The sequence below is a fragment of the Dysidea avara genome, chromosome 4, assembly GCF_963678975.1.
Source record: "Dysidea avara chromosome 4, odDysAvar1.4, whole genome shotgun sequence".
Lineage (NCBI taxonomy): Eukaryota > Metazoa > Porifera > Demospongiae > Dictyoceratida > Dysideidae > Dysidea > Dysidea avara.
This window is the reverse complement of record NC_089275.1, coordinates 34,052,302-34,075,133: the sequence shown is the minus strand read 5'-3', so window position 1 is coordinate 34,075,133 and position 22,832 is coordinate 34,052,302. Positions and strand designations below refer to the sequence as shown.

Here is a 22,832-nt window from a genome sequence, read left to right as displayed (position 1 = left end):
TTCATCTCAGAACTTCACTCTGTGCCTTTAAAGTACAAAAGAACTATTTCTTCATCTTCTTCCTTTGCATATCGATACCCCAAAGGCCATAACTCAACCATACTGCATCATAGAAAAATTTTCTTGGTGCCATCTTGGTTGTCACATGATGGCGATTCTGTTGATATACAGCTGTCACGTGATTGACAAAATGGCCGGCAAGAACACTAATGATACAGGCGTGAAATGAACAAGCTGATTCAATGCTTCATAGCGCTTGAGTTCCTTGTTGTTTGTTAAAAGTTTGTATACTGTTACAAATGGTAGGCCTTCCAAAGTAAGAAAATCTCTATTTCTAAGAGATTGGATAAATGCTTCACAAGATATGCCTGTTTAAAACCATGTATGTAAAATGGCAACAATATGTGCATTTTTCGTTCGTGTTTTATCAAATCCAGTTTTCTGGATTATGCAGGTTTAATGGTTAAATTAGAGTGTCTTGGTTATCTCTGGTAGGGCACCAAAGTTCTTTGGTAGGGCACCAAAGTTCTTTGGTAGGGCCTAGAACCTAGACCCACCCATAGATACTCCATTGTAGCGATATATATCACTACAGTAGACATGTATTACAAGGCTAATGTATGTACATAATTATGTAATTGCATACCTTTGGCACAAGTGGCTTGTCAGTATCTTCTGAACCAGCTGACTCTCCTGTAGGAACACTATCAAATCCTGAATCCTACATAGTAATAACAGTATCAAAGCATGCTATGGGTATATTAACAGTATTGGGACAAAATTTACCTTTTAATTAAGCATAAAATAAGGAGCGATATCTGCTTAGTTATTTGATCCTTATTTTATCTTGTTTATATGAAAGGGACAATTTTGAGTAAGTAGAACATTTCAACAGATAAAAGGCTTTAACTACTTGTTTTTATTTGGGAAAACCAGAATATATGGGGGAAAAGCTCATACGTACTTACAGTTACGTACGTAGATTTATCTGATGAATAAGTACAGTACAAGACAAAATAAGCTCCAGTTGTACCTCATTCACTGGATTTAGACTTTGTTAGCAAATTAGCTTTGCAATACAAATGTACAATATTATGGTATGCACTCACAGATTGCACATTTATCGGTTTTGCAGTGTCCAACAATACTTCATTATACCTACATACATACTTACAAAGGGTTTATCATCAACAGATGGCTTTTCACGTAGTCTATCAATTTCTCTTAAATGGTATCCATGATCCTACACAGAATACAGCACTAATAAATTACAAAGGTTTGGGTTATTCCACCAAAACGTATTGACAAGAAACCAGTCTCATTACTGAATGACTAACACCATAGATACTATACTAATAACATGGGATTAGAAGCTCAGTTTCACATGCAGGCCCATACCCAGGGGAGGGGGGGGGGGGGGGGATTTGAGGGGGTTCGACTCTATTTTAAACTGGATTTTTTAAAACTAAAAAACAATCTTTTCAACTGTAATCTGTGTTCTAACATTCATTACACGCCTTCCATGGCTTCTACCAGCTGAACCCCATGTGGCTTCCAGGTATTAACCATAGCGCTTTGAGGTTATCTGTGTACATAGAAACCATTTTAATGAGGGTAAGTGGAATTATAGGAAAGCAGAAAAGGGAATGGAAAATGGACACGGAAAGCGGGAACGGAAACCACCGGCAGAAAAATGAGTAATGGAGGTAACTGGTCATTTGCAAGCCTGTACTGTAGTCCACTAGGGTGACCCTAGCCTAAAACGTCACCACTAGCTATGTACTAAACGGTTAGCTAATTGTTAGCTAGCTACTTTATTTACACTTCCCACACAATGGCTCAGTCAGAAATAGCTAATCTGTTCTACAGCATATGGGGTATGGGTAAGACCTTTCTTACTCACTCACACATGCAGCATTTTAATATATCATCATGTGATATTGCCCTGTATAGAGGCCATAGTAAATGTACGTACCTACGTATATATAATACCGTATAGCCGAGCACAAGGTAAAGTACAACTGCAGCCGGTGCGCATGGTAGAGTGCAGCTGCACCTGGTATAAAAGATGACTTCTCTACACCCAATAGTTATTTCGGACTCAACATCGTCTGTTAATGATGATTCCAGTGAGCCATTTGTGAGCCAGTGAGCCACAATTTCTGTTGACGATGATTCCAGTATACACCCCCTGACCTTGATCTTGTTGCTGCAATGCCAACTGTTCATCTAAATGCAGCAGCTGTATATACAGTCACAACAACCACCTCCTGTTGCATTGCCATTTTAGATTGACTTTGCGCATGGTAACATATCGAGGTGCAATGGATGCAGAGAGAAGATATAATAGAGCACCCACCACCACCCGATAATTTAATACTTCAACACAAGGAAAAGGTGCTTTTCCAAAACCCTAACACAGGAATGCACCAATTGAGTCGAGAGCCGAGAAATGTTTACTACCATGCGAAGATGTCATGTATATCGCCCCACTTTTGTGATTTTAACCCAGCAGTTCATATTAGAGTAGATGCAACAGCCAAAGCTAAATTAACTGATGTACACATTAGACATATCAGCGAGCAGTTTAACTTGAACATCAACTAGCCAACAGATTTTCTGCTTAATTTGTATAGGCAGTTCCTTGACATTCTAACCTAATAGTTACTCATAATACTTGTCACATACTTTCATTTGAAACAAAGCATTACTTTAATGTAGCTAGCTAATACTTTTGTATGGTATTACCCTTCCATTGGTGATAATACCACATTGCAATGGATTGGCTGCTGCTGTACCAGATCTGGTGGAAAGAACGAAAATGTGTTATCTTGAATTGTGGCATTGGACTTCTCACCGAAACATATTTTAAACACCTCGTTCTTTTCGTGGATTTAGTGGGCGCTTTATCCATGAAACTTAAATCTTTTGTAGCTCCTGTACAAGTTGTATAGAGATCGATGTCTAAACCACGAAAATTAATTTTGTTCCACGAATTAACCACCATAGATATTATATACTATATAGCTAATAGCTATCCAGTTATGTTTCCGCAATTTGGCAATAGACGGATACTTTTACGTCACAAAATTGCATTAAAATCGGTAACCGCCACTTCCACAGGGAAAGAAGTCGGGCTTGTACTTTAAAATTTGTGTAATTTAATTATATTTACATCACTATTAGCTACAAGAGGCTGCAACTCGGCTTCTGGTAATTCATTAAACATGAAACACTTACTCAGGACATAGAGCAGAAGTTGTCGGAGAAAGACGATGAAAAATGTTATTTTATAGGCTACCCAGGTTGTTTTGGGCTCGGTTTTGGGCTGAACTCAAGAAAGTGATTGTCATGATCACAACTGAAACAACACTTCAGTAAGAAAGAATGATCTCTTGTAGGCCTACGTAAATTAGTCGATTTTCAAAGTACTTGTTTTAAAATCCTTGTGCATGCCCATGCCAATTATCAGTCGTAACTCACCCAGCAAGGATCAAATTAACCTGCACTACTTAAATATTACTCTCTTCCTAGCTCATGACGTGCAAGGCCTTAGAAAAATAAGACACGACAAACCTGAGATGAGTAAACTCGAGCTCCAATGGCATGCATATGTTATTTCGAAAGCGCATTTGGCGAGGTGATTTTACCCGTGATGTAAGTAGACTTGCGTGTTGGTATATGACTTGTGTGTGTAATCTGCTCCTTTAGTAATTTTCCACTGGACATTTCCATTCCCGCTTTCCGTGTCCGTTTTCCGTTCCCGTTTCTGCTTTCCTATAATTCCACTTACCCCTTTAATGATGCATGAGTGGTTTTCTCTCTATCGCTAAGGCTTCTATTATTCTACTTACAGTATCTTAATAAGGCCATCCATCGAGCCATCCTTGACCATACTGCACTGAGAGTTGCTTCTATTATTTCGATTAATTCCAATCGTAATTTTAATAAGAACCCGGAATAGCAATGATGAGCACCAGAGTTGATGGACACTGTGACTGATAGACTGTTAACTATAACAATAACTATAATAACAAGTAAGCCTGGCTTGTTGCATTCAATGATATGAATTCTAAAGTGTCAAGTGTGTGAGTCTGTCAGTTATTTTCATATTAACCTTATTATGGTTATCCGCATCCATGTTTGGACAATGGTGAAGTGTAAGGTTTAGCTTACAGCTGAAATGAATGACCCTGAGTCTTAGAAATGATGCATTAGTGTGCGATGGGCCCATGTTGAGAGGAATTTGTGTCAACACAATGATGTGTGAGAAGCTAATTTAATCAGTGCATGCACTTCTGCATTTAGGCAATTTGAGGCTATTCTCAGGACATTAAATATTAAACCTTTCTCAGTGTCTGGGGGCTGTAGACCCCCAAGTCTGGGATCGCCTACCGCTTCAATTTAGGACCCCCCTTTTGAAATTCCTGTGTACTAGCCTGATTCCTCATTGTTCCAGAAGTAATAATACAGTTGTAAAACTTGATGTTTCACTTCAAAGAGCAGCGCAGCACAAACAGTCTTCAGTAAGCACTCTGACAGAATGATAGAGCTTTGCAATTGACTTCACCCCATTTGCAATTGACTTTGTCACTTTTGCAGTAGAACTTGTCGCTTTTGCAATTGAATCCATTGCCTTGGCAATTGAATTCAACATGCTTGCAGTAGAATTAGGTGCTATTGCATTAGAATTAGTCACATTTACAGAAAATTTGTCATGACAGATTGTTTGTTCTATGGGCCAAAATACAAGCAAATTTCATTCAATAAAGATATTGATGGCATACATCCATGTCTGTATGAAGCCATTTCTAAACAAATTACTAGATATTAATTTTAATGTTTTTTCAGAGGTGTAAAATTTGGTTGTGCACCTGATCCATCAATAGTGAACTACAGTGATAGGAATCTTTGTCATGTGTGCTGTAGACAAATTGAGTGCTGAATACATCTAATTACTACAAGTTCTTGTTAGTCAACAATCATTGTAGCTGCTTCACATAGTGTTCTTGGTTAGCCAGGTGCTCACTGATTAGTTGTGACAAGATTTTCTGCAAACGTGAGGAATTCTAGTGCAATGGCACATAATTTTATGTGTGTCAAATTCAATTACCAATGCGACAAATCCTATGTACTTTAACAAAACCCCTTGACAGTAGTCATTTTGTTTACTGCCAGGCTGAGAAACAATTTGTTTCATATAGCATTATAGTAGACCATCATGTTGCAGCTGCAGTATTGTAAAAGTGACGAATTCTACTGCAAAAGTGACAAACTTATTTGTGAATGGGACAAAGTCAATTGCAAAAGTGACAGGTTTAATAACAAAAACCTATAAAAATGCTCAGAAAATGCATTATTAGAGTACTACCACACATCAGACCAGTGTGTCATGTGGCCAAGTACAGCCAGTGCTGACACATGACAGACAGTCAAGTGTGTATTTATACAGTTTGTTGTTTTACAGGAACCAAGACCTTTTTCATGTATCGTAGCTCAACAGTGTCTGAACCATACTATTATTGATGATTTTGCTGTGGCAATTCATTAGGGTAGGGCACCTCCCATCCCAAATTTGAGTTGTATCTGCCCACCAATCACCGAGGTAAGCACCTTCAGCACCTTCAAATTCATCATATTTTCTTTGTAATTTTTCTTTTTAGTATTCTTCTCCTTTTTAAACCAGGTGTGTGCCCACAGCCGGCCAAAGGCCGGCTGTGGGTGCACACCTGGTTTACTGAAAATTGTTCTACCAATTAACCCACCAATTAAAACAGCTGCACCGATTAACCCTTTCGATTCAAGTATGGATGATTGGAATTCGTGGAGCAAATACTTCGAACAGTGGCTCACACTTAGTCCCTACGCTACGGGTGATGACTCTGAGGCCAGCCCTCTGCACATATATTGATTCCTCTACTTTCGAACTACTCTGCAGTTTGTGTGCCCCTAAGAAGCCAGAAGAACTCACTTTTGTTCAGTTGAAGGCTAAGCTCAATGGACAACACAGCACCAAAAAGGTAGTCTTGACTGAACGCAATCGGTTCTACAACTACAATCAACAAGAAGGGCAGTCGTACATTGCTGAACTACGGTATCTGGCAGCCACTTGTGATTGGACAGAAGTTCAATTGGCCGACAACATCCACGAGACGTTCGTGATGGGTCTGCAAAATGAATGCTTACTCCAGCAACTGTTGTCTCAAGATCACAAGAAGCCACTAGAAGAGTTGTTATAGCTAGCTCGCACCTTCAAAGCGGCCGAACATGAATCGCTCAAACGTGCCAACAACGACAAGAAGGAGACGGACGCTAGCACAGTGGCAGTAACCGGGAAACAACCACAATCTGTTAAACCCTTGAACTCTTTTTGTACTAAGAGCCAGCGAACTGCTAATGCTAAGGGTCCAAGCTCTCAGTCGCCAGCCTCTAAGCCATGTGCCAGTTGTGGAGGAGCACATTTAAGAAGCACCTGCCTTTTCGTAATGTTACATGCAGAGTCACTGGACTCAGCAGTCATTACCGTCAACAAACAGCCAATAGTGACGACAAACATATTCCCCCAGTGTTTCAAACTGTTTACTTACCAGCACTGGATAAACGTCTTTGTCTAGTGACAGACACAGCTTTTCCACTCACCTTCATTAACACAAAACCTGGGCAGACCTTCATCAACCCAAACTGGAGGCTACAACAAAAGTAGTTGGAGCTTTTGAGGGTCAACCTATCCACCCTATTGGATATTTCAAACAACAGTTCAATGCCAAGATGACCCCACCATATCTTCACTGCTGAAAATCTATGTCACTCAACGTGGCATTAATCTAACTGTCACAGCAGTTACCACACCCAGTACCACTTTACAGGAAATTATCACAATGAATGAAGCCCTGTTCAAACCACAACTTGGATGTTGCACCACGTTTAATGCTACCTTAACTCACTGTGAAAGCAATCAGCCTAAATATTGCAAAGTGAGAAAACTACCTTTTGCTCTAAAACCAGTTGTAGGAGCAGAGTTGGACAGACTAGAAAACAACAAGTGTTAGAGAAAGTCTCTCACTCAGACTGGGCTACCCCCTTTGTGGTTGTCAGGAAGCCAGGTGGCAAAGTTAGATTATGTGGTGACTTCAAAGTTACCCTAAATCCAGCCCTGAAGAATGATGTCTACCTATTTCCACTTACAGAGGAACTCTTCCAAAAACTCAATGGTGGGTACAAGTTTTCTAAATTAGACCTGGCTGAAGCTTATCTGCAAGTACCATTGGAGGAGGCATCATCAGAACTGACAGTTATTAATGCCCACCAAGATACAAACGCCTTCCCTTTGGTCTCAGTTGTGCACCTGCCCTGTTCCAGAAGCTAATTGAGCAACTTATGGGTGACATACCAGGAGTGGCTTGCTATTTGGATGACACAGTAGTGACAGGATGCTCTGAACAGGATCATCTGAGCCACCTTAGGCTATAATGGAGAAGCTGAATACTGCTGGTCTCCGCCTGAAACTAGAGAAGTATCATTTCTTTCAAGAGAGTGTAACTTACTTGGGCCATGTCTTAGACAAAGCAGGCATTTGTCCACACCCAGATAAGATCAAAGCAATTTATTTATTTATTTATTTATTAATGCTTTACAGCACAAGTGCTGAAGGTCTGTAGGACACCTGGTCCTACAGCCTGCTCAAAGACTTTAGCTACTTAAGGTGTGTTTGAAAAGTTGGAGAAAGGAGAAAAAATCCATGACTGGACCTAGGTAGCCTCGAACCTGCAGCCATCCGATTTACGCTCGAATGCTTACAGGAGTCTACCAGGTGGTCAGGATGTTTTTTACCGCCATGCCATGCCCACAGAACCTCGATCTTTTCTAGGTATGGTGAACTACTATGATTGATTCATACCAGGGTTAGCAACCAATTGTGCTTGTCTTAATAATCTTTTACAGTAACACTAAAAGTGGCAGTAGTCCAGTGAGCATACCAAGGCAAGAGAATCAATTACGCTTTTGTTGACATCAGCTGATGCACTGGCACATTACAACCCATCACTACCTCTCAGTCTTGCGTGTGATGCCAGCCTAATGGGCATAGGAGCAGTGATTTTTCATACTTACCCAGATGATAAAGATAAGCCTTTGGCATATGCGTCACGTAAACTGAAATCGGCTGAACAAAACTATGCACAAATCCAAATGGAAGCCTTGAGAATTGTATTCAGAGTCCAGAAGTTCAGACAGTACTTGCTGGGTCGTACGTTCTAATTGATTACTGATCATAAACCACTTGTCACTATTTTTCATCCTCAGAAAGGTATCCCAGAGATGACAGCCAGCCGTTTACAGAGATGGGCCATTATCCTCTCAGCCTATGACTACGAAGTTAAGTACCAACCATCTTCCCAGCATGGCAATGCTGATGGTTTGTCTCGCCTGCCATTACAAGAGGTACAGCATACACAAGATGTCGAAGCAGAATTTTTTTGTGCTCTGGAAGAACAACAGTTTCAGGCACTTCCAATTCGTGAGACTGACATTAAGGCAGCCACAGCGAGGGACCCAGTGCTATCACAAGTCTACAGTTTTTGTGCTAGAGGATGGCCAACCACTTCACACTTTCTAGACAAGAAGGTAATTCCATTTTTCAACAAACACTTACAGCTCACAACTTGTAATGCCGGGTTGTCTACTTTGGGGCCTTTGAGTGGTAATTCCTTCACAATATCAGAAGTTGATCTTAGAATTGTTACATGAGGGCCATCCAGGGATGTCTAGAATGAAGTCACTTGCTCAACTACATGTTTGGTGGCCATCCTTGGACACTGATATTGAGTCCCACGTCAAGTCTTGTGTGAATTGTGCTGAGACAGCTAAAGATCCCACAAAGGTACCAATAAATCAATGAGATTTTCCAGCCAAACCATGGCAACGTCTACACATTCATTTTGTTGGGCAATATAGAAAAAAGATGTGGGTGTTACTGATTGACGCTTACAGTAAGTGGCCAGAAGTACGTGTGACGGAATCTACTATGACAGAAACTGTTATCAAACACTTACAGAAGATCTTTGCCACACACGGAATTCCTCACCAGATTGTGTCAGATAATGGTCCCCAGTTCACGGCAGAAAAATTTAAGCAGTTCTGTTTGTCTCGTGGAATTCACCACACAACGACAGTTCCCTATCACCCCCGCTCGAGTGGCGAGGCTGAAAGACTGGTACAAACTTTTAAACAGAGTGTAGATAAGGCAAATTCACAAATCACTTCAGAACTTCTGGATTGTGTGACCAACTTCCTAGCTTACTACTGAGCCACCCCACATTCTGTGACAGATCGAACTCCTTCTGAAATGTTAAACGACAGATGAATGCATACAAAGTTGGATTTGTTACACACCTGTCAGTTGAATGTTCAGAAATCTCTAGAACACCAGAAGCAGTTGTATGATACCCATACTCATCCTAGACACTTTTGATTGGTGATCCAGTGTGAGTTTGTAATTTTAGACCTAGCAAACGGTGGCTCCCAAGCATTGTCAAAGATAGGAGGGAGAAAGTAATGTATAAAGTTTTAATTGATGGCCAAACAGCAATTCACAGCCATCATGCAAATCAACTTCGTACACAACTTGTTTCTTTACCTACAAATGACAGTTCCATATCATCTGACATTCCTAATCATACCTCCCCAACACAGAACAGTGATAATCCTCCTATGTTGAGACGCTCTACAAGAATTCGAAAGATCTGAAGGCCATGGAGTCCTTCTAACTAAAAGGGACGAACTGTAGTATCTGGACATGTACACGCACTATGATGTAATACATTATGCTGTAATTGTATACGTGCATGTACATTATGTAGTTGTAGATCTTCTGTGTGCGTTAGTTGTTATAACCTTAGTTATTATTGTAGTTGCTAGATTGTAGTTGTGTGTTGTAGTGCTATTACTATTAATTACTAATGATCTAATAATCCCAACAGTACAATACTGTACACCAATAAGATTTTTCTGGCTATGCCAAATATCAGCAACTGCTTTTGATGATATTTTTAGTATCACTGTGTAAAGGTTTATCTAAGTTTTAACAGGTGTGTAGTACTTTCTTTTATAATAATGTTTCTGTATTTGGTTATTTGCATGCACCATTGGTAACAATAGTACTCACAGTTGTTATGACGTCACAAACCATGTGAGTGTCTCCACTTAGGGTGATGAGTTAATTATAACCATGGATGATACAGTATAACAAACTTATCACCCAGTAGCAGAGCTGTTAAGACGACTGGGCCACATAATTATATATGTGTACTTAAACCTCAGTGCATGTACATGCTGTGTTGTGCTATAGCTACTATACACTGAACTTATCACCTATTTAAATATTGAGAAATGCCAGTTTCAACTATTCAGTGTGTTGTAGCTTGCCAATGGTTGAAGATACATGTACCAAATTTTCACATGCTTTACACCAATTCCTTACCTTCCAGAGCATCCACTGTACCAGTAGCCAATAGCAAAGTTTCTCCATTATAGATAGTTTTTAACTTGATGCTGACTGAGCTCCAAAAATGGTGGGTGACAGGGGTCGGAGGTTGGCAAGAGGCTGTTTAGGCCAAGTTATGGGCTATTCAGGTCACAAAACTGAAAGGGCATTTACAACATAGGCCCTTATTCAACATCACTGAGCTATACAACCACGCAGCCAACCCCAGGCTGGCCAGAGTTCCATTGGCCACAGACCACTCATACGGATCACCTAGTTGGAAAAAGTAGCCAGCAAAAGCAGATCACTCAAGTCTAGCTGATTTTGTTTATGATTGATTAGTGTCCTTGGTCAAAAACCAATCTGCTGTCATGGGTGATAAGACCAGTTTTCCAGTTACATATGTACACGTGTTATGTGGGAACCTTAACTTCTTTTAAATGGCTTTAACACCCCAATGCTTAACTACGATATACAATACCATAATATGTTATGTCTCTGTACCTCATCAATTGGGGTATCGTTTTCATTAGCAGTTGGGGTAAAGCTTTGGCTTTGCTTTTCAAGATCTTCTTTTAACTGAGACACCTGCATGAAATGACCAACAAAATACCAATCCATGTACTGTACATATACGTATATCCTGTGTACATCTATAAATTCATATACATATATATGTAAAATCAATAAAATGATTCTCTGTAATGCATACTTGTCTTTGCAATTCTTTATTTTCAGAATCCAGCTGGTCAACAGTAGCTGTTAACATATTAACCTCTCTTTCCTTTGCAGACAAAGCATCTCCTTTTGATTTATTATCTTGTTGCAAATCCTATACATTGTGACAAAATTATTTCGATTCCATTACTGAAACAAAGGGCATCACATACACCTGGAGATACATTAGTGGACCCTACCCACATTTGAATTAGGGATTGAATGTCTGCTAGTATATCTTCAGGTGTAGGCGACCTCCCTTGTTTCACTATGATTCCTAATCAAACTTAAAATTCTTAATTATTTATACTTGTTTGTTTAGTTTTTCTGTAATATTATTATGACTGGTGAACACATTCATACCGCATTAGAATGGAAGTAATGGTGCCAGGCTTAAGTATACATTGCGTACTTTTACATAAGAACTTGTTTCTGCATTAGTATACATACCTGTTTATTCACATCAGAATTTTTAAAAATAATCTCAGCATAAAATGCATACCTTTTGTGCTCTCAATATACCGTTCATTGTATGCATACAACTTTAGTGTTACATTTTGGGCAGTTTTGTATAACTTGTTTATTGTTATATGGAGTCTGAGAAAAACTTCTTGAGAAACCAGACTTGTCAGTTCTTAAAAGGATGAGGTGTAGTTTCATAGTTTATTAGTGCAGCATTCTCATTGTGACAAAAAGATGAGTTTAAATTTTGGGATACGATTTCATGCTTTACATACATGTGGTTCAGCATTCATAATTATGGAGAGTTATTGCTGGGCGGTATTGAAAAATTATCAACGATATCCAGTATCTAAAAGATATCACGGTATGGCGGTATATAGTAGTGAACGTAGTAATCATTACATACAAACTTATTTAAGTTGAAGTCAGTACGCCTTTTAACTCATTCCAAGTTACAATTCTGGTCGGATAAATACCATAAGGAAAATGTGCTCAAGGCTACATTATACTACTACATTGTAATGAGACAGTAGACTGGCACTACACAGCAAGCTCATGTTTACTTGGGGAATGGGCTTGTAGTCACCACTAAACTATCAACACATAACTTAAATAAAGGCCAGAGTCTTCATGTCTGACTTCCCTAAAGTACTATGTTATGCAATTCATACAAACCACAGATACCGGTTTCCTTCGATGCTGAGTATAGTAAACTATATTTAATAGCCATACCGTGGTATGCAAAAATACTTGTATACCACCCAGCACTAACTGAGGTTTGCAGTTACAGTTTTTGAATCATGCAATAATCATGGGGACGTGAGCATGATCATAGCAGTTTTGATCACTACCACAAGAAGCTATGTTTGTGCATCATGCTAAACTATTACAGCCTATGTACAATGTTACAGTCACACAAATGCCACTCAATTCAAACAGATAATGGAAAGAAACCAGGAGAAACAGGGCAAATACTTTGCTGATTTGCTACAGTACACCTATCATCCATTCAGTAAATATAAGATACTTTTAATCATGAATGTTACCTGCTTCTCTAAAAGAAATTAGCCATCCACGCAACATGGTTTACAGTTTTGGGTATACCAGTCACCCAGTAAAACAAAACAAATGAACAGTCCACACGTTACAGACCATCAATGAATATTTCTCTCTGTGAATCATTGCCAATACATGGTATTGTGCGTTAATGTATTACAGGCATCACACTTTGTAAATAACTGTTTATCTACATTCCGCCCTTTAATTTTATCATCAAGATCTAACAGTACATATGTATGAACATATATTTTACACCTTCACTATATTTTTAGCACTAGATGCAAATATAATTGTATGCCAGTTTAGCCCTACCATGTGCATACTTACAAATGATTTGTCATCACCAGATGGCTTTTCATTTAATCTGTCAAGTTCTTCTGTATGGTATCCATGATCCTACGCACATATTACACGGTATTCAAGACGCAGTAAAGAACTAATTAAAGTTGCAATTGCTAACCAGAGGTTGTAGCAATTAGCATAACACATTATACTAATATTGCAACTTCACTGTTCATGCTTCATACATGCACAAGTACTGTACTGTATAACTCCTTAATCTTTAAACCCACATGTAATTTTTAGTAACAATGCACTGAAAATGCATATACCGACAAATCAGCTTTTATACATGGCTAGGCCCTGGCCAATTATGCCAGCATAATTTAAAGTATCATAGATAACCAAAAGCATGAAGCATATTGTCAGCATAATAGGGATGATTTTTGAAATCTAATTAAACTTCACAATGCACATGTCAGAAAAAAAACTAAAATGTGAACGCTTCTTACTAGCTACTGCATTTCACGTTTGAAACCATGTAATATAACTAAATTGATTGTTTCTTGGCTGGTCATTCATACTTCGCAAAAACAAGATCGAGATACTCTAATAGAACAGTCACTTATTCTAATACAGCAGTCACTGCATAGCTACTCTAATAAAACAGTCAGTTCTCGAGCATAACTTTGAGCGTAATGGGCTATATTTTTGAGCACTGCTCAAAAGCATAATAGGTAGAAATTTGAGCATAATCGCCGGGGCCTACACATGGCCTCAAACAAAACACGGTAGCTATCAAACCAATACTGCTACAACTACACTATTTGTGCCATTATATAGCTAGGGATATACCCTTCAATAAAAAAGGAGGCCAAAATGTACCAAGAACCAACGTGTATGAAATTAAATCACACATGCCATTACAAACCTCCAGAAAATGGATCATAACTCCATCCCAGTTCACTGTATCGAGCTGAATGAACACCAGTAGCTTCATAATTTATTGGAGAATCATGGCATATAAAGCTCACACGAGTCATACATTTATAAAGTTGGCTAAGAGACCATGTGTTCACAAGGTAGGGGAAACCAGATTTGATATTCAGCACGTCATAACAAGTGAGTGAATGTTGTTACGACATAGCCCAATGAATATACGTACTTTCCAGTGATAGGTGCTTTTTGGACTAATGTAATGAGACAAGCTTCATACACTGCCGGTTAGAAGCCATCACGCATTCATTCATTAGTAATAATAACTGTGTCTATTTCAAGCTTATAAAAAACACCAATGTATCAGCATGTACGGGTTTAAGGGTTAAAACAGACATAACTTTTATGCATGAATTGAATACATGCTAAGTGCATACGTATACGTATATTAAGTTCATGTACATGTAGAATTCATATTATTGCAATGTAAATGCTACACAATTAAATTACTGTCACCAGTGCAATACAAAACATACAGCACAAGGCTGTGGGTAGTAAAGCACTTGATTGGGCCATATTTGGCTCCAGATTGGTTTGTGCTTTGAAAATTGATTCCAAAATCAAGATTATGCTTGAAAGGTGACTGTTGTGTTAGAGTACATTAATGTTTCCTGACTGCTGCAATAGAGAGCTACTGCTCTATTAGAGTACGTATCTACATCTCATTTCTGCAAAGTATACATAAGCAGCTAAGGTACAGTAAACCAAAGCATTGCATGTTTTTGATTGAATCCACAGTGTGTTTATTACTTGTCTACATTTGAATTGAAAATCAATCCTATTATTTTTGCTAACTTTTGCTAGCCTGTTATGTTCCAAATTATGTTGGCATAATTGGGACAAGCCTATCTCCAGACCAGAAAGCAAAAATAATAACCTACTAGGTGTGGCATTGGTAAAGCAAACACTGGGAAGCTCGTACATTTTGCATGAACAAAAAGAAATCCTCAAACAGAACCAGAACAACCACGTGCAATAAAAAATATAGCATGTTTCCATTGGAGAGCAAATGAAAAAGATACTCTAATAGAATCAGTAAAAAGTACAGTGGTTACATAAAATTGAAATTGCTATAACATTTAATTCTTCTGCATAAAAGAGATAATGGATTATGCAAATGAATTTGTTGTATGTACATCAGTTATCTTTACTACACACAGTGTCACACTCACTCACACACACACGCACGCACACACACACACACACACACACACAAATACACACACACGCACACCAACACACACACGCACACACATACACACGTATACACACAGACACGCATGCATATGCACAATGATAAACACTGAAGTTCTCACTTTTGAAACAGGTTTTTTTAATTTCAGGTTTTCGATCCTAAGTGCTTCAACCTCAGTACTCATTTCTTCCAGTTTCTGTATTTACATATGTACATACATACATAAGTATCTTTGCAGTATCAAAATTTTATAGACATATAGAATTGTTTACTGGATGAAAGCATGCAATATTTTAATTTGTAATGGATGCCACTTAAGAAACACAGAAGTATAAAATTACTCATGGCATACAATATATAAAATCAAGCACTAGAAATTTTTTAAGTTCAATTAGGGATCATAGAATAAGAAGTAGTGAAACAAGGGAGGTCACCTACACCTGAAAATGTCCACGAATATATGTTCAAGTGTAAGGGACCTAGCTCCCTTGTTTCTTACTTTTATTTCTATTTTTCCTAATCAAACCTAAAATTCCTAATTATTTTTTTTTGTACATCCTTGATAGTTTATTTTATTATGGCTGCACAGAGGCAGATCCAGGAGCTGGCAAGGGGAGGAGCACAAACAGACTAAGTCGTAGTTATAGCTAGGTCACTAGGTGTTGGGCTGAGAGCAGATTCTCTTGTATTTTTGAAGTAGCAAATAAATTATTATCTCACTGCTTATTTCTATTTTGGCCTTCGTGAATTAAGTCTTAAAAGCTGAAGTTGTTTTAAAGGCTAGAATGTCTTAACTACTAGAAATACGATTATTATTTTTAGAAGCACATAGTACGTATGGAGATGCTGGGTGACAGTTTGACAGCTGCTTTGACTTTTGTTTTAGGTGAGTTTGCAATAAATGGCAATATATGCATATTACAAGTTATATAAATTGAAAATGGCCTGACAAGGTTGAATAGTATTTCAATCAAGAGTATGAAAGTTTGCCCCAAGTGCCCATCCTGAGGCTGCCATTGCTGCATGTGGTGACTACAATTGTGACCCAATCCAGGAAAACCGGTCTTATCGCCCATGTCAGCAGATTCAATATTTCACCCAGAATACAAAGCTACCTGAATAAACTATCTAATTTCCCAATCAGAACCAGCTACATAGACTTGAGTGGTCTGGTTTTGCTGGATGCTTTCCCCATACCCAGTGGCGATCTGTACATGCAGTGTGTGGCCTTAATGGAGCTCTGCTCAACCTGGGGATGGCTGCATGTGGCTATACAGCTTCACGGTGTTAAATACATACCGCTGCTGTGAATTTCCTTGTGTTTTGATGCCTGAATGGCCCATAACTTGATCCCAATACCTTCCTTTGAACAGCCTCTTGTCCTCCTTCTGGGCCCCTGCCTCCCTCCCCTATTGGAGCTCACCTGACATAGTCAACCACAATTTAAAACTATCTAAAATGGTGGGAAACTTAGCCGTTGGCTACTTGCACAGTGGATGCTCTGGAAGGTAAGAAATTGGTGTAAAACGTGTGAAAGTTTGGTACACATAGCTTTAAACATTGGCGAGCTACAACACACTATAAATACTTAAAACCAGTGTTTCTTGATACTTTTAAATAGGCAATAAGACTGGTTTTCCAGACTAGATCATAATTGGTGTTTCAACTACATTTCAAAGTGTATATATAGTCAATAATGCTATCAACTTTGACTGCTGTGCTGTGCCTCTACAGGTAATAAAGAACTACTGATAGACACTGAATAATATAAATCTTTTACACTGTATGAAATTGAGTTGTTTTGTTAAGCACAGTATATATATATATATCTAATCCAAAACAGCCAAGCTGTAAAAAAAGAGTGCGGCCCTGAGAAAGGCTATGGTGAAAAAAGATGTGAAATCCAAGGTGGCGGCCAAGAAATGACTGTGATGGTAGGTTAATGGTAAAAATTTTAATAACAACAATTCAGGTGAATTTTGTGCCAAGACCAAGTGGCACCAAATTCACCTGAATTGTCATTATTAAAATTTTTACCATTAACGTACCATCACAGCCATTTCTTGGCCGCCACCTTGGATTTCACATCTTTTTTCACCATAGCCTTTCTCAGGGCCGCACTCTTTTTTTTACAGCTTGGCTGTTTTGGATTAGATTTCACTTCTTTTAGTATTTGTATACCCCAAAGCTGGCCATAGGGCTTTTTAACCTGTCATTTTTCCTTACTACAGGAAGAAGAAAAGATGAAGCAGGGTGATTTCTTTGTAGCTGACCTCTCTGCAAGGTGATCCTTCTAGCTGATCTCTCTACCGGATGACTTGTTTATAGCTGAACTCCCTACAGGGTGATTTGTTTGAAGCTGAACTCTCTACAAGGTAACTTCTTCTAGCTGATCTTTCTACAGGGTGATTTGTTTGTAGCTGAATTCTCTACAGGGTGATTTGTTTGAAGCTAAACTGCAGAACTCTCTACAATGTAACTTCTTCTAGCTGAACTCTCTACGGGTGGCTTGTTTCTAACTGATCTCTCTACAGGGTGACTTGTTTCTAGATGAACTCTCTACAGGGTGATTTGTTTAGCTGAACTCTCTACAAGGTAACTTCTTCTAGCTGATCTTTCTACAGGGTGATTTGTTTGTAGCTGAATTCTCTACAGGGCAATTTGTTTGCAGCTGAACTCTCGTATACATGGTAGTTTCTTTGTAGCTGAACTCTCTACAATGTGACTTCTTCTAGCTGAACTCTCTACAGGGTGACTTGTTTCTAGCTGATCTCTCTACAGTGTAACTTGCTTCTAGCTGAACTCTCTACAGGGTGATTTGTTTGTAGCTGAATTCTCTACAAGGTAATTTCTTCTAGCTGATCTTTCTACAGGGTGATTTGTTTGTAGCTGAATTCTCTACAGGGCAATTTGTTTGCAGCTGAACTCTCTACATGGTAGTTTCTTTGTAGCTGAACTCTGAACTCTCTACAGGATGACTTGTTTGTAGTTGAACCCTCTACAGGGTGATTCGTTTGTAGCTGAACTCTCTACAAGGTAACTTCTTCTAGCTGATCTTTCTACAGGGTGATTTGTTTGTCTCTATACGGCAATTTGTTTGCAGCTGAACTCCTTACATGGTAGTTTCTTTGTAGCTAAACTCTCTACAATGTAACTTCTTCTAGCTGAACTCTCTACAGGGTGACTTGTTTCTAGCTGAACTCTCTACAGGGTGATTTGTTTGTAGCTGAACACTCTACAAGGTAACTTCTTCTGGCTGATCTTTCTACAGGGTGATTTGTTTGTAGCTGAATTCTCTACAGGGCAATTTGTTTGCAGCTGAACTCTCTACATGGAAGTTTCTTTGTAGCTGAACTCTCTACAATGTAACTTCTTCTAGCTGAACTCTCTACAGGGTGATTTGTTTGTAGCTGAACCCTCTACAGGGTGATTTGTTTGTAGCTGAACTCTCTACAAGGTAACTTCTTCTAGCTGATCTTTCTACAGGGTGATTTGTTTGTAGCTGAATTCTCTACAGGGTGATTTGTTTGCTGCTGAACTCTATACATGGTAGTTTCATTGTAGCTGAACTCTCTACAATGTAACTTCTTCTAGTTGAATTCTCTACGGGTGACTTGTTTCTAGCTGATCTCTCTACAGGGTGACTTGTTTCTAGCTGAACTCTCTACAGGGTGTGTTGTTTGTAGTTGAACTCTCTACAATGTAACTTCTTCTAGCTGATCTTTCTACAGGGTGATTTGTTTGTAGCTGAATTCTCTACAGGGCAATTTGTTTGCAGCTGAACTCTCTACATGGAAGTTTCTTTGTAGCTGAACTCTCTACAATGTAACTTCTTCTAGCTGAACTCTCTACAGGGTGATTTGTTTGTAGCTGAAACCTCTACAGGGTGATTTGTTTGTAGCTGAACTCTCTACAAGGTAACTTCTTCTAGCTGATCTTTCTACAGGGTGATTTGTTTGTAGCTGAATTCTCTACTGGGCAATTTGTTTGCAGCTGAACTCTCTACATGGAAGTTTCTTTGTAGCTGAACTCTCTACAATGTAACTTCTTCTAGCTGAACACTCTACAGGGTGATTTGTTTGTAGCTGAAACCTCTACAGGGTGATTTGTTTGTAGCTAAACTCTCTACAAGGTAACTTATTCTAGCTGATCTTTCTACAGGGTGATTTGTTTGTAGCTGAATTCTGTACAGAGCGATTTGTTTGCTGCTGAACTCTATACATGGTAGTTTCATTGTAGCTGAACTCTCTACAATGTAACTTCTTCTAGCTGAATTCTCTACGGGTGACTTGTTTCTAGCTGATCTCTCTACAGGGTGACTTGTTTCTAGCTGAACTCTCTACAGGGTGTGTTGTTTGTAGTTGAACTCTCTACAAGGTAACTTCTTCTAGCTGATATTTCTACAGGGTGATTTGTTTGTAGCTGAATTCTCTACAGGGCGATTTGTTTGCAGCTGAACTCTCTATATGGTAGTTTCTTTGTAGCTGAACTCTCTACAATGTAACTTCTTCTAGCTGAACTCTCTACAGGATGACTTGTTTCTAGCTGATCTCTGTACAGGGTGACTTGTTCCTAGCTGAACTCTCTACAAGTGATTTGTTTGCAGCTGAACTCTCTTACATGGTGGTTTCTTTGCAGCTGAACTCTCTACAAAGTGACTTCTTCTAGCTGATCTATCTACAGGATGACTTGTTTCTAACTGAACTCTCTACAGTGTGATCTGTTCATAGCGGGACTTTCTACTGGGTAATTTGTTTGCAGCTAAACTCTTTGCATGATTGTTTCTTTGTAACTGAACTCTCTACAAGGTAACTTCTTCTAGCTGATCTCTCTACAGGATGGCTTGTTTCTAACTTAACTCTCTACAGTGTGATCTGTTCATAGCGGAACTTTCTACAGGGTGATTTGTTTGCAGCTGAACTCTTTGCATGATTGTTTCTTTGTAACTGAACTCTCTACAATGTGACTTCTTCTAGCTGATCTTTCTACAGGATGACTTGTTTCTAACTGAACTCTCTATAGTGTGATCTGTTCATAGCGGAACTTTCTACTGGGTAATTTGTTTGCAGCTAAACTCTTTGCATGATTGTTTCTTTGTAACTGAACTCTCTACAAGGTAACTTCTTCTAGCTGATCTCTCTACTGGGCAATTTGTTTGTAGCTGAATTCTCTACAGGGTGATTTATTTGAGCTGAACTCTCTACATGATGGCTTCTTTGTAGCTGAACTCTCTATTAGGTACCTTCTTCTAGCTGATCTGACTACAGGGTGACTTGTTTGTAGCTGAATTCCCTACAGAATAACTTGCAATGTAATATAATTGAGTAAATTATAAATGCAGCTGAATACTTTATTAGGGTGACTGTTCTATTAGAGTATCAGATCTCGATCTCGCATTTGCTGCACGTAGTTGCCTTTCGAATCATAACTCAATGATTTGTTATCCGATTCTTCTGTACTACTGCAAGGACTTTCTATGATGATTATTCCAGCTACATACTGATTTTCAGCTCGTTGCTCTAAGCGGTTTGCCTGGTAGACACGAAAACTAATAGTTTTTTTATTCATAAAAATCGATCGCGTAATTTTGACACAGGTTGGGTTTTGTGTCATATCTCTATGGTCTTTATCCCGATTCCTTTCAAACCACAAAAAGGCACTCCTACGATAATTGATCCATCTATACATCAATTTTCAACTGATTCCTCCAAGGGGTTTACCCTGTAGGCGTGACAGACCTTCGACCTTATTTTATGCAAATAATCGGTCATAACTCCGTGAATGTTCATCGGATTCCTACCAAAGTTGGTACAGAGATCCGCCTTAATGAACCCTTCAAGTGTGCCAAATTTCAGCCTAATCCGAGCAAGCATTCGTGTTTTATGGCTAATTTTGCGAAGTGTGCGAAATGAAGATGAAGAAGAAAAAAACGAAGAAATTAAAACGAAATTTTGTTCGCTCGTATCTCGGAAATAGCTTGAGCGATTTTCTTCAACTTTGGAATGTAGACTCCCCTAACTGGGCGACACGTCTCTAGCAAATTTGGTTCCAATCGGATAAGGGATCACAGAGCTACATAGGTGTGAAAATTGCGTTTTCTTTCTTCCTGTTAATATACTCACGGTGTGGCGCGCCGACTTCTTGGGCCGCACGACACACTACCGTGTGTCTTGATATATATATTTAATCAAAAACAGCTAAACTGTAATTAAAGGTGCGGCCCCAAAACGGCCATGGTGAAAAAAGATGTGAAATCCAAGGTGGCGGCCAAGAAATGGCTGTGATGGTAGGCTAATGGTAAAAATTTTAATAACGACAATTCAGGTGAATTTGGTCTTGGCACAAAATTCACCTGAATTGTCGTTATTAAAATTTTTACCATTAACCTACCATCACAGCCATTTCTTGGCCGCCACCTTGAATTTCACATCTTTTTTCACCATGGCCGTTTTCGGGCCGCACCTGTTTTTACAGCTTAGCTGTTTTTGATTAGATTTTACTTCTTTTTGTGTTTGTATACCCCAATATACCCCCAAAGCCGGCCTATGGCCGGCTTTGGGGATTTTCTTTTCTTTACCACAGGAAGAAGAAAAGATGAAGCAGATGTTAAATACTTTAAATATTTCTGATTTTATCAGTAAATGTACAAATTATATATATATATATATATAATACATATATTTATTACAGAACACTCTACACGGTGGTTTCTTTATAACTGAACACTCTACAAAGTGACTTCTTCTAGGTGATATTTCTATAGGGTGATTTGTTTGTAGCTGAAATCTCTACATGATGGTTTCTTCACAGCTGAACTCTCTACATGGTGGTTTCTTTGCAACTGAACTCTCTACAAGGTGGCTTCTTCTAGCTGATATTTCTACAGGATTGGTTTGTACTGTAGCTGAACTCTCTACATGATGGTTTCTTTGCAGCTGAACTCTCTACAAAGTAACTTCTTCTAGCTGATGTCTCTACAGGGTCACTAGTTTGTAGCTGAACTCTCTACATGGTGGTTTCTTTGTAACTGAACTCTCTACAAGGTGACTTCTTCTAGCCGATCTTTCTACAAGGTGATTTATTTATAGTTGAACTCTCTACATGATGGTTTCTTTGCAGCTGAACTCTCTACAAGGTAACTTCTTTAGCTGATCTATGTACGGGGTGAATTGTTTGTAGCTGAGCTCTCTACAAGTGATCTCTTCTAGCTGATCTCTCTACAGAGTGATTTGTTTGTAGCTGAGCTCTCTACAAGTGATCTCTTCTAGCTGATCTCTCTACAGAGTGATTTGTTTGTAGCTGAGCTCTCTACAAGTGACCTCTTCTAGCTGATCTGTCTACAGAGTGATTTGTTTGTAGCTGAACTCTCTACAGGTGATTTGTTTGTCTCTACATGGTGGTTTCTTTGTAACTGAACTCTCTACAGGTGATTTGTTTGTAGCTGAACTCTCTACATGGTGGTTTCTTTGTAACTGAACTCTCTACAAGGTGACTTCTTCTAGCTGATCTTTCTACAGGGTGATTTGTTTGTAGCTGAACGCTCTATAGGTGATTTGTTTGCAGCTGAATTCTGTACAGGTGATTTGTTTGCAGCTGAGCTCTTTACAGAATGGTTTCTTTGTAGCTGAACTCTCTACAAAGTAA

The 22,832-nt window shown here is 38.9% G+C and overlaps 1 protein-coding gene across 7 annotated transcripts in view; it reads right to left on the bottom strand.

The window, feature by feature from the left end:
- The window catches only part of LOC136254773 (putative leucine-rich repeat-containing protein DDB_G0290503), a 118,656-nt gene that overhangs the window by 70,040 nt on the left and 25,784 nt on the right, over positions 1 to 22,832 (bottom strand). For all 7 annotated transcript variants that reach the window (XM_066047511.1, XM_066047514.1, XM_066047512.1 and 4 more), the window contains 6 exons: positions 15,310 to 15,384; positions 13,046 to 13,114; positions 11,193 to 11,312; positions 10,985 to 11,068; positions 1,175 to 1,243; positions 647 to 721 (listed from right to left, as the gene is read on the bottom strand). In XM_066047511.1, the coding sequence (XP_065903583.1) occupies positions 647 to 721; positions 1,175 to 1,243; positions 10,985 to 11,068; positions 11,193 to 11,312; positions 13,046 to 13,114; positions 15,310 to 15,384 (492 nt within the window). The remainder of the gene's footprint in view (positions 1 to 646; positions 722 to 1,174; positions 1,244 to 10,984; positions 11,069 to 11,192; positions 11,313 to 13,045; positions 13,115 to 15,309; positions 15,385 to 22,832) is intronic.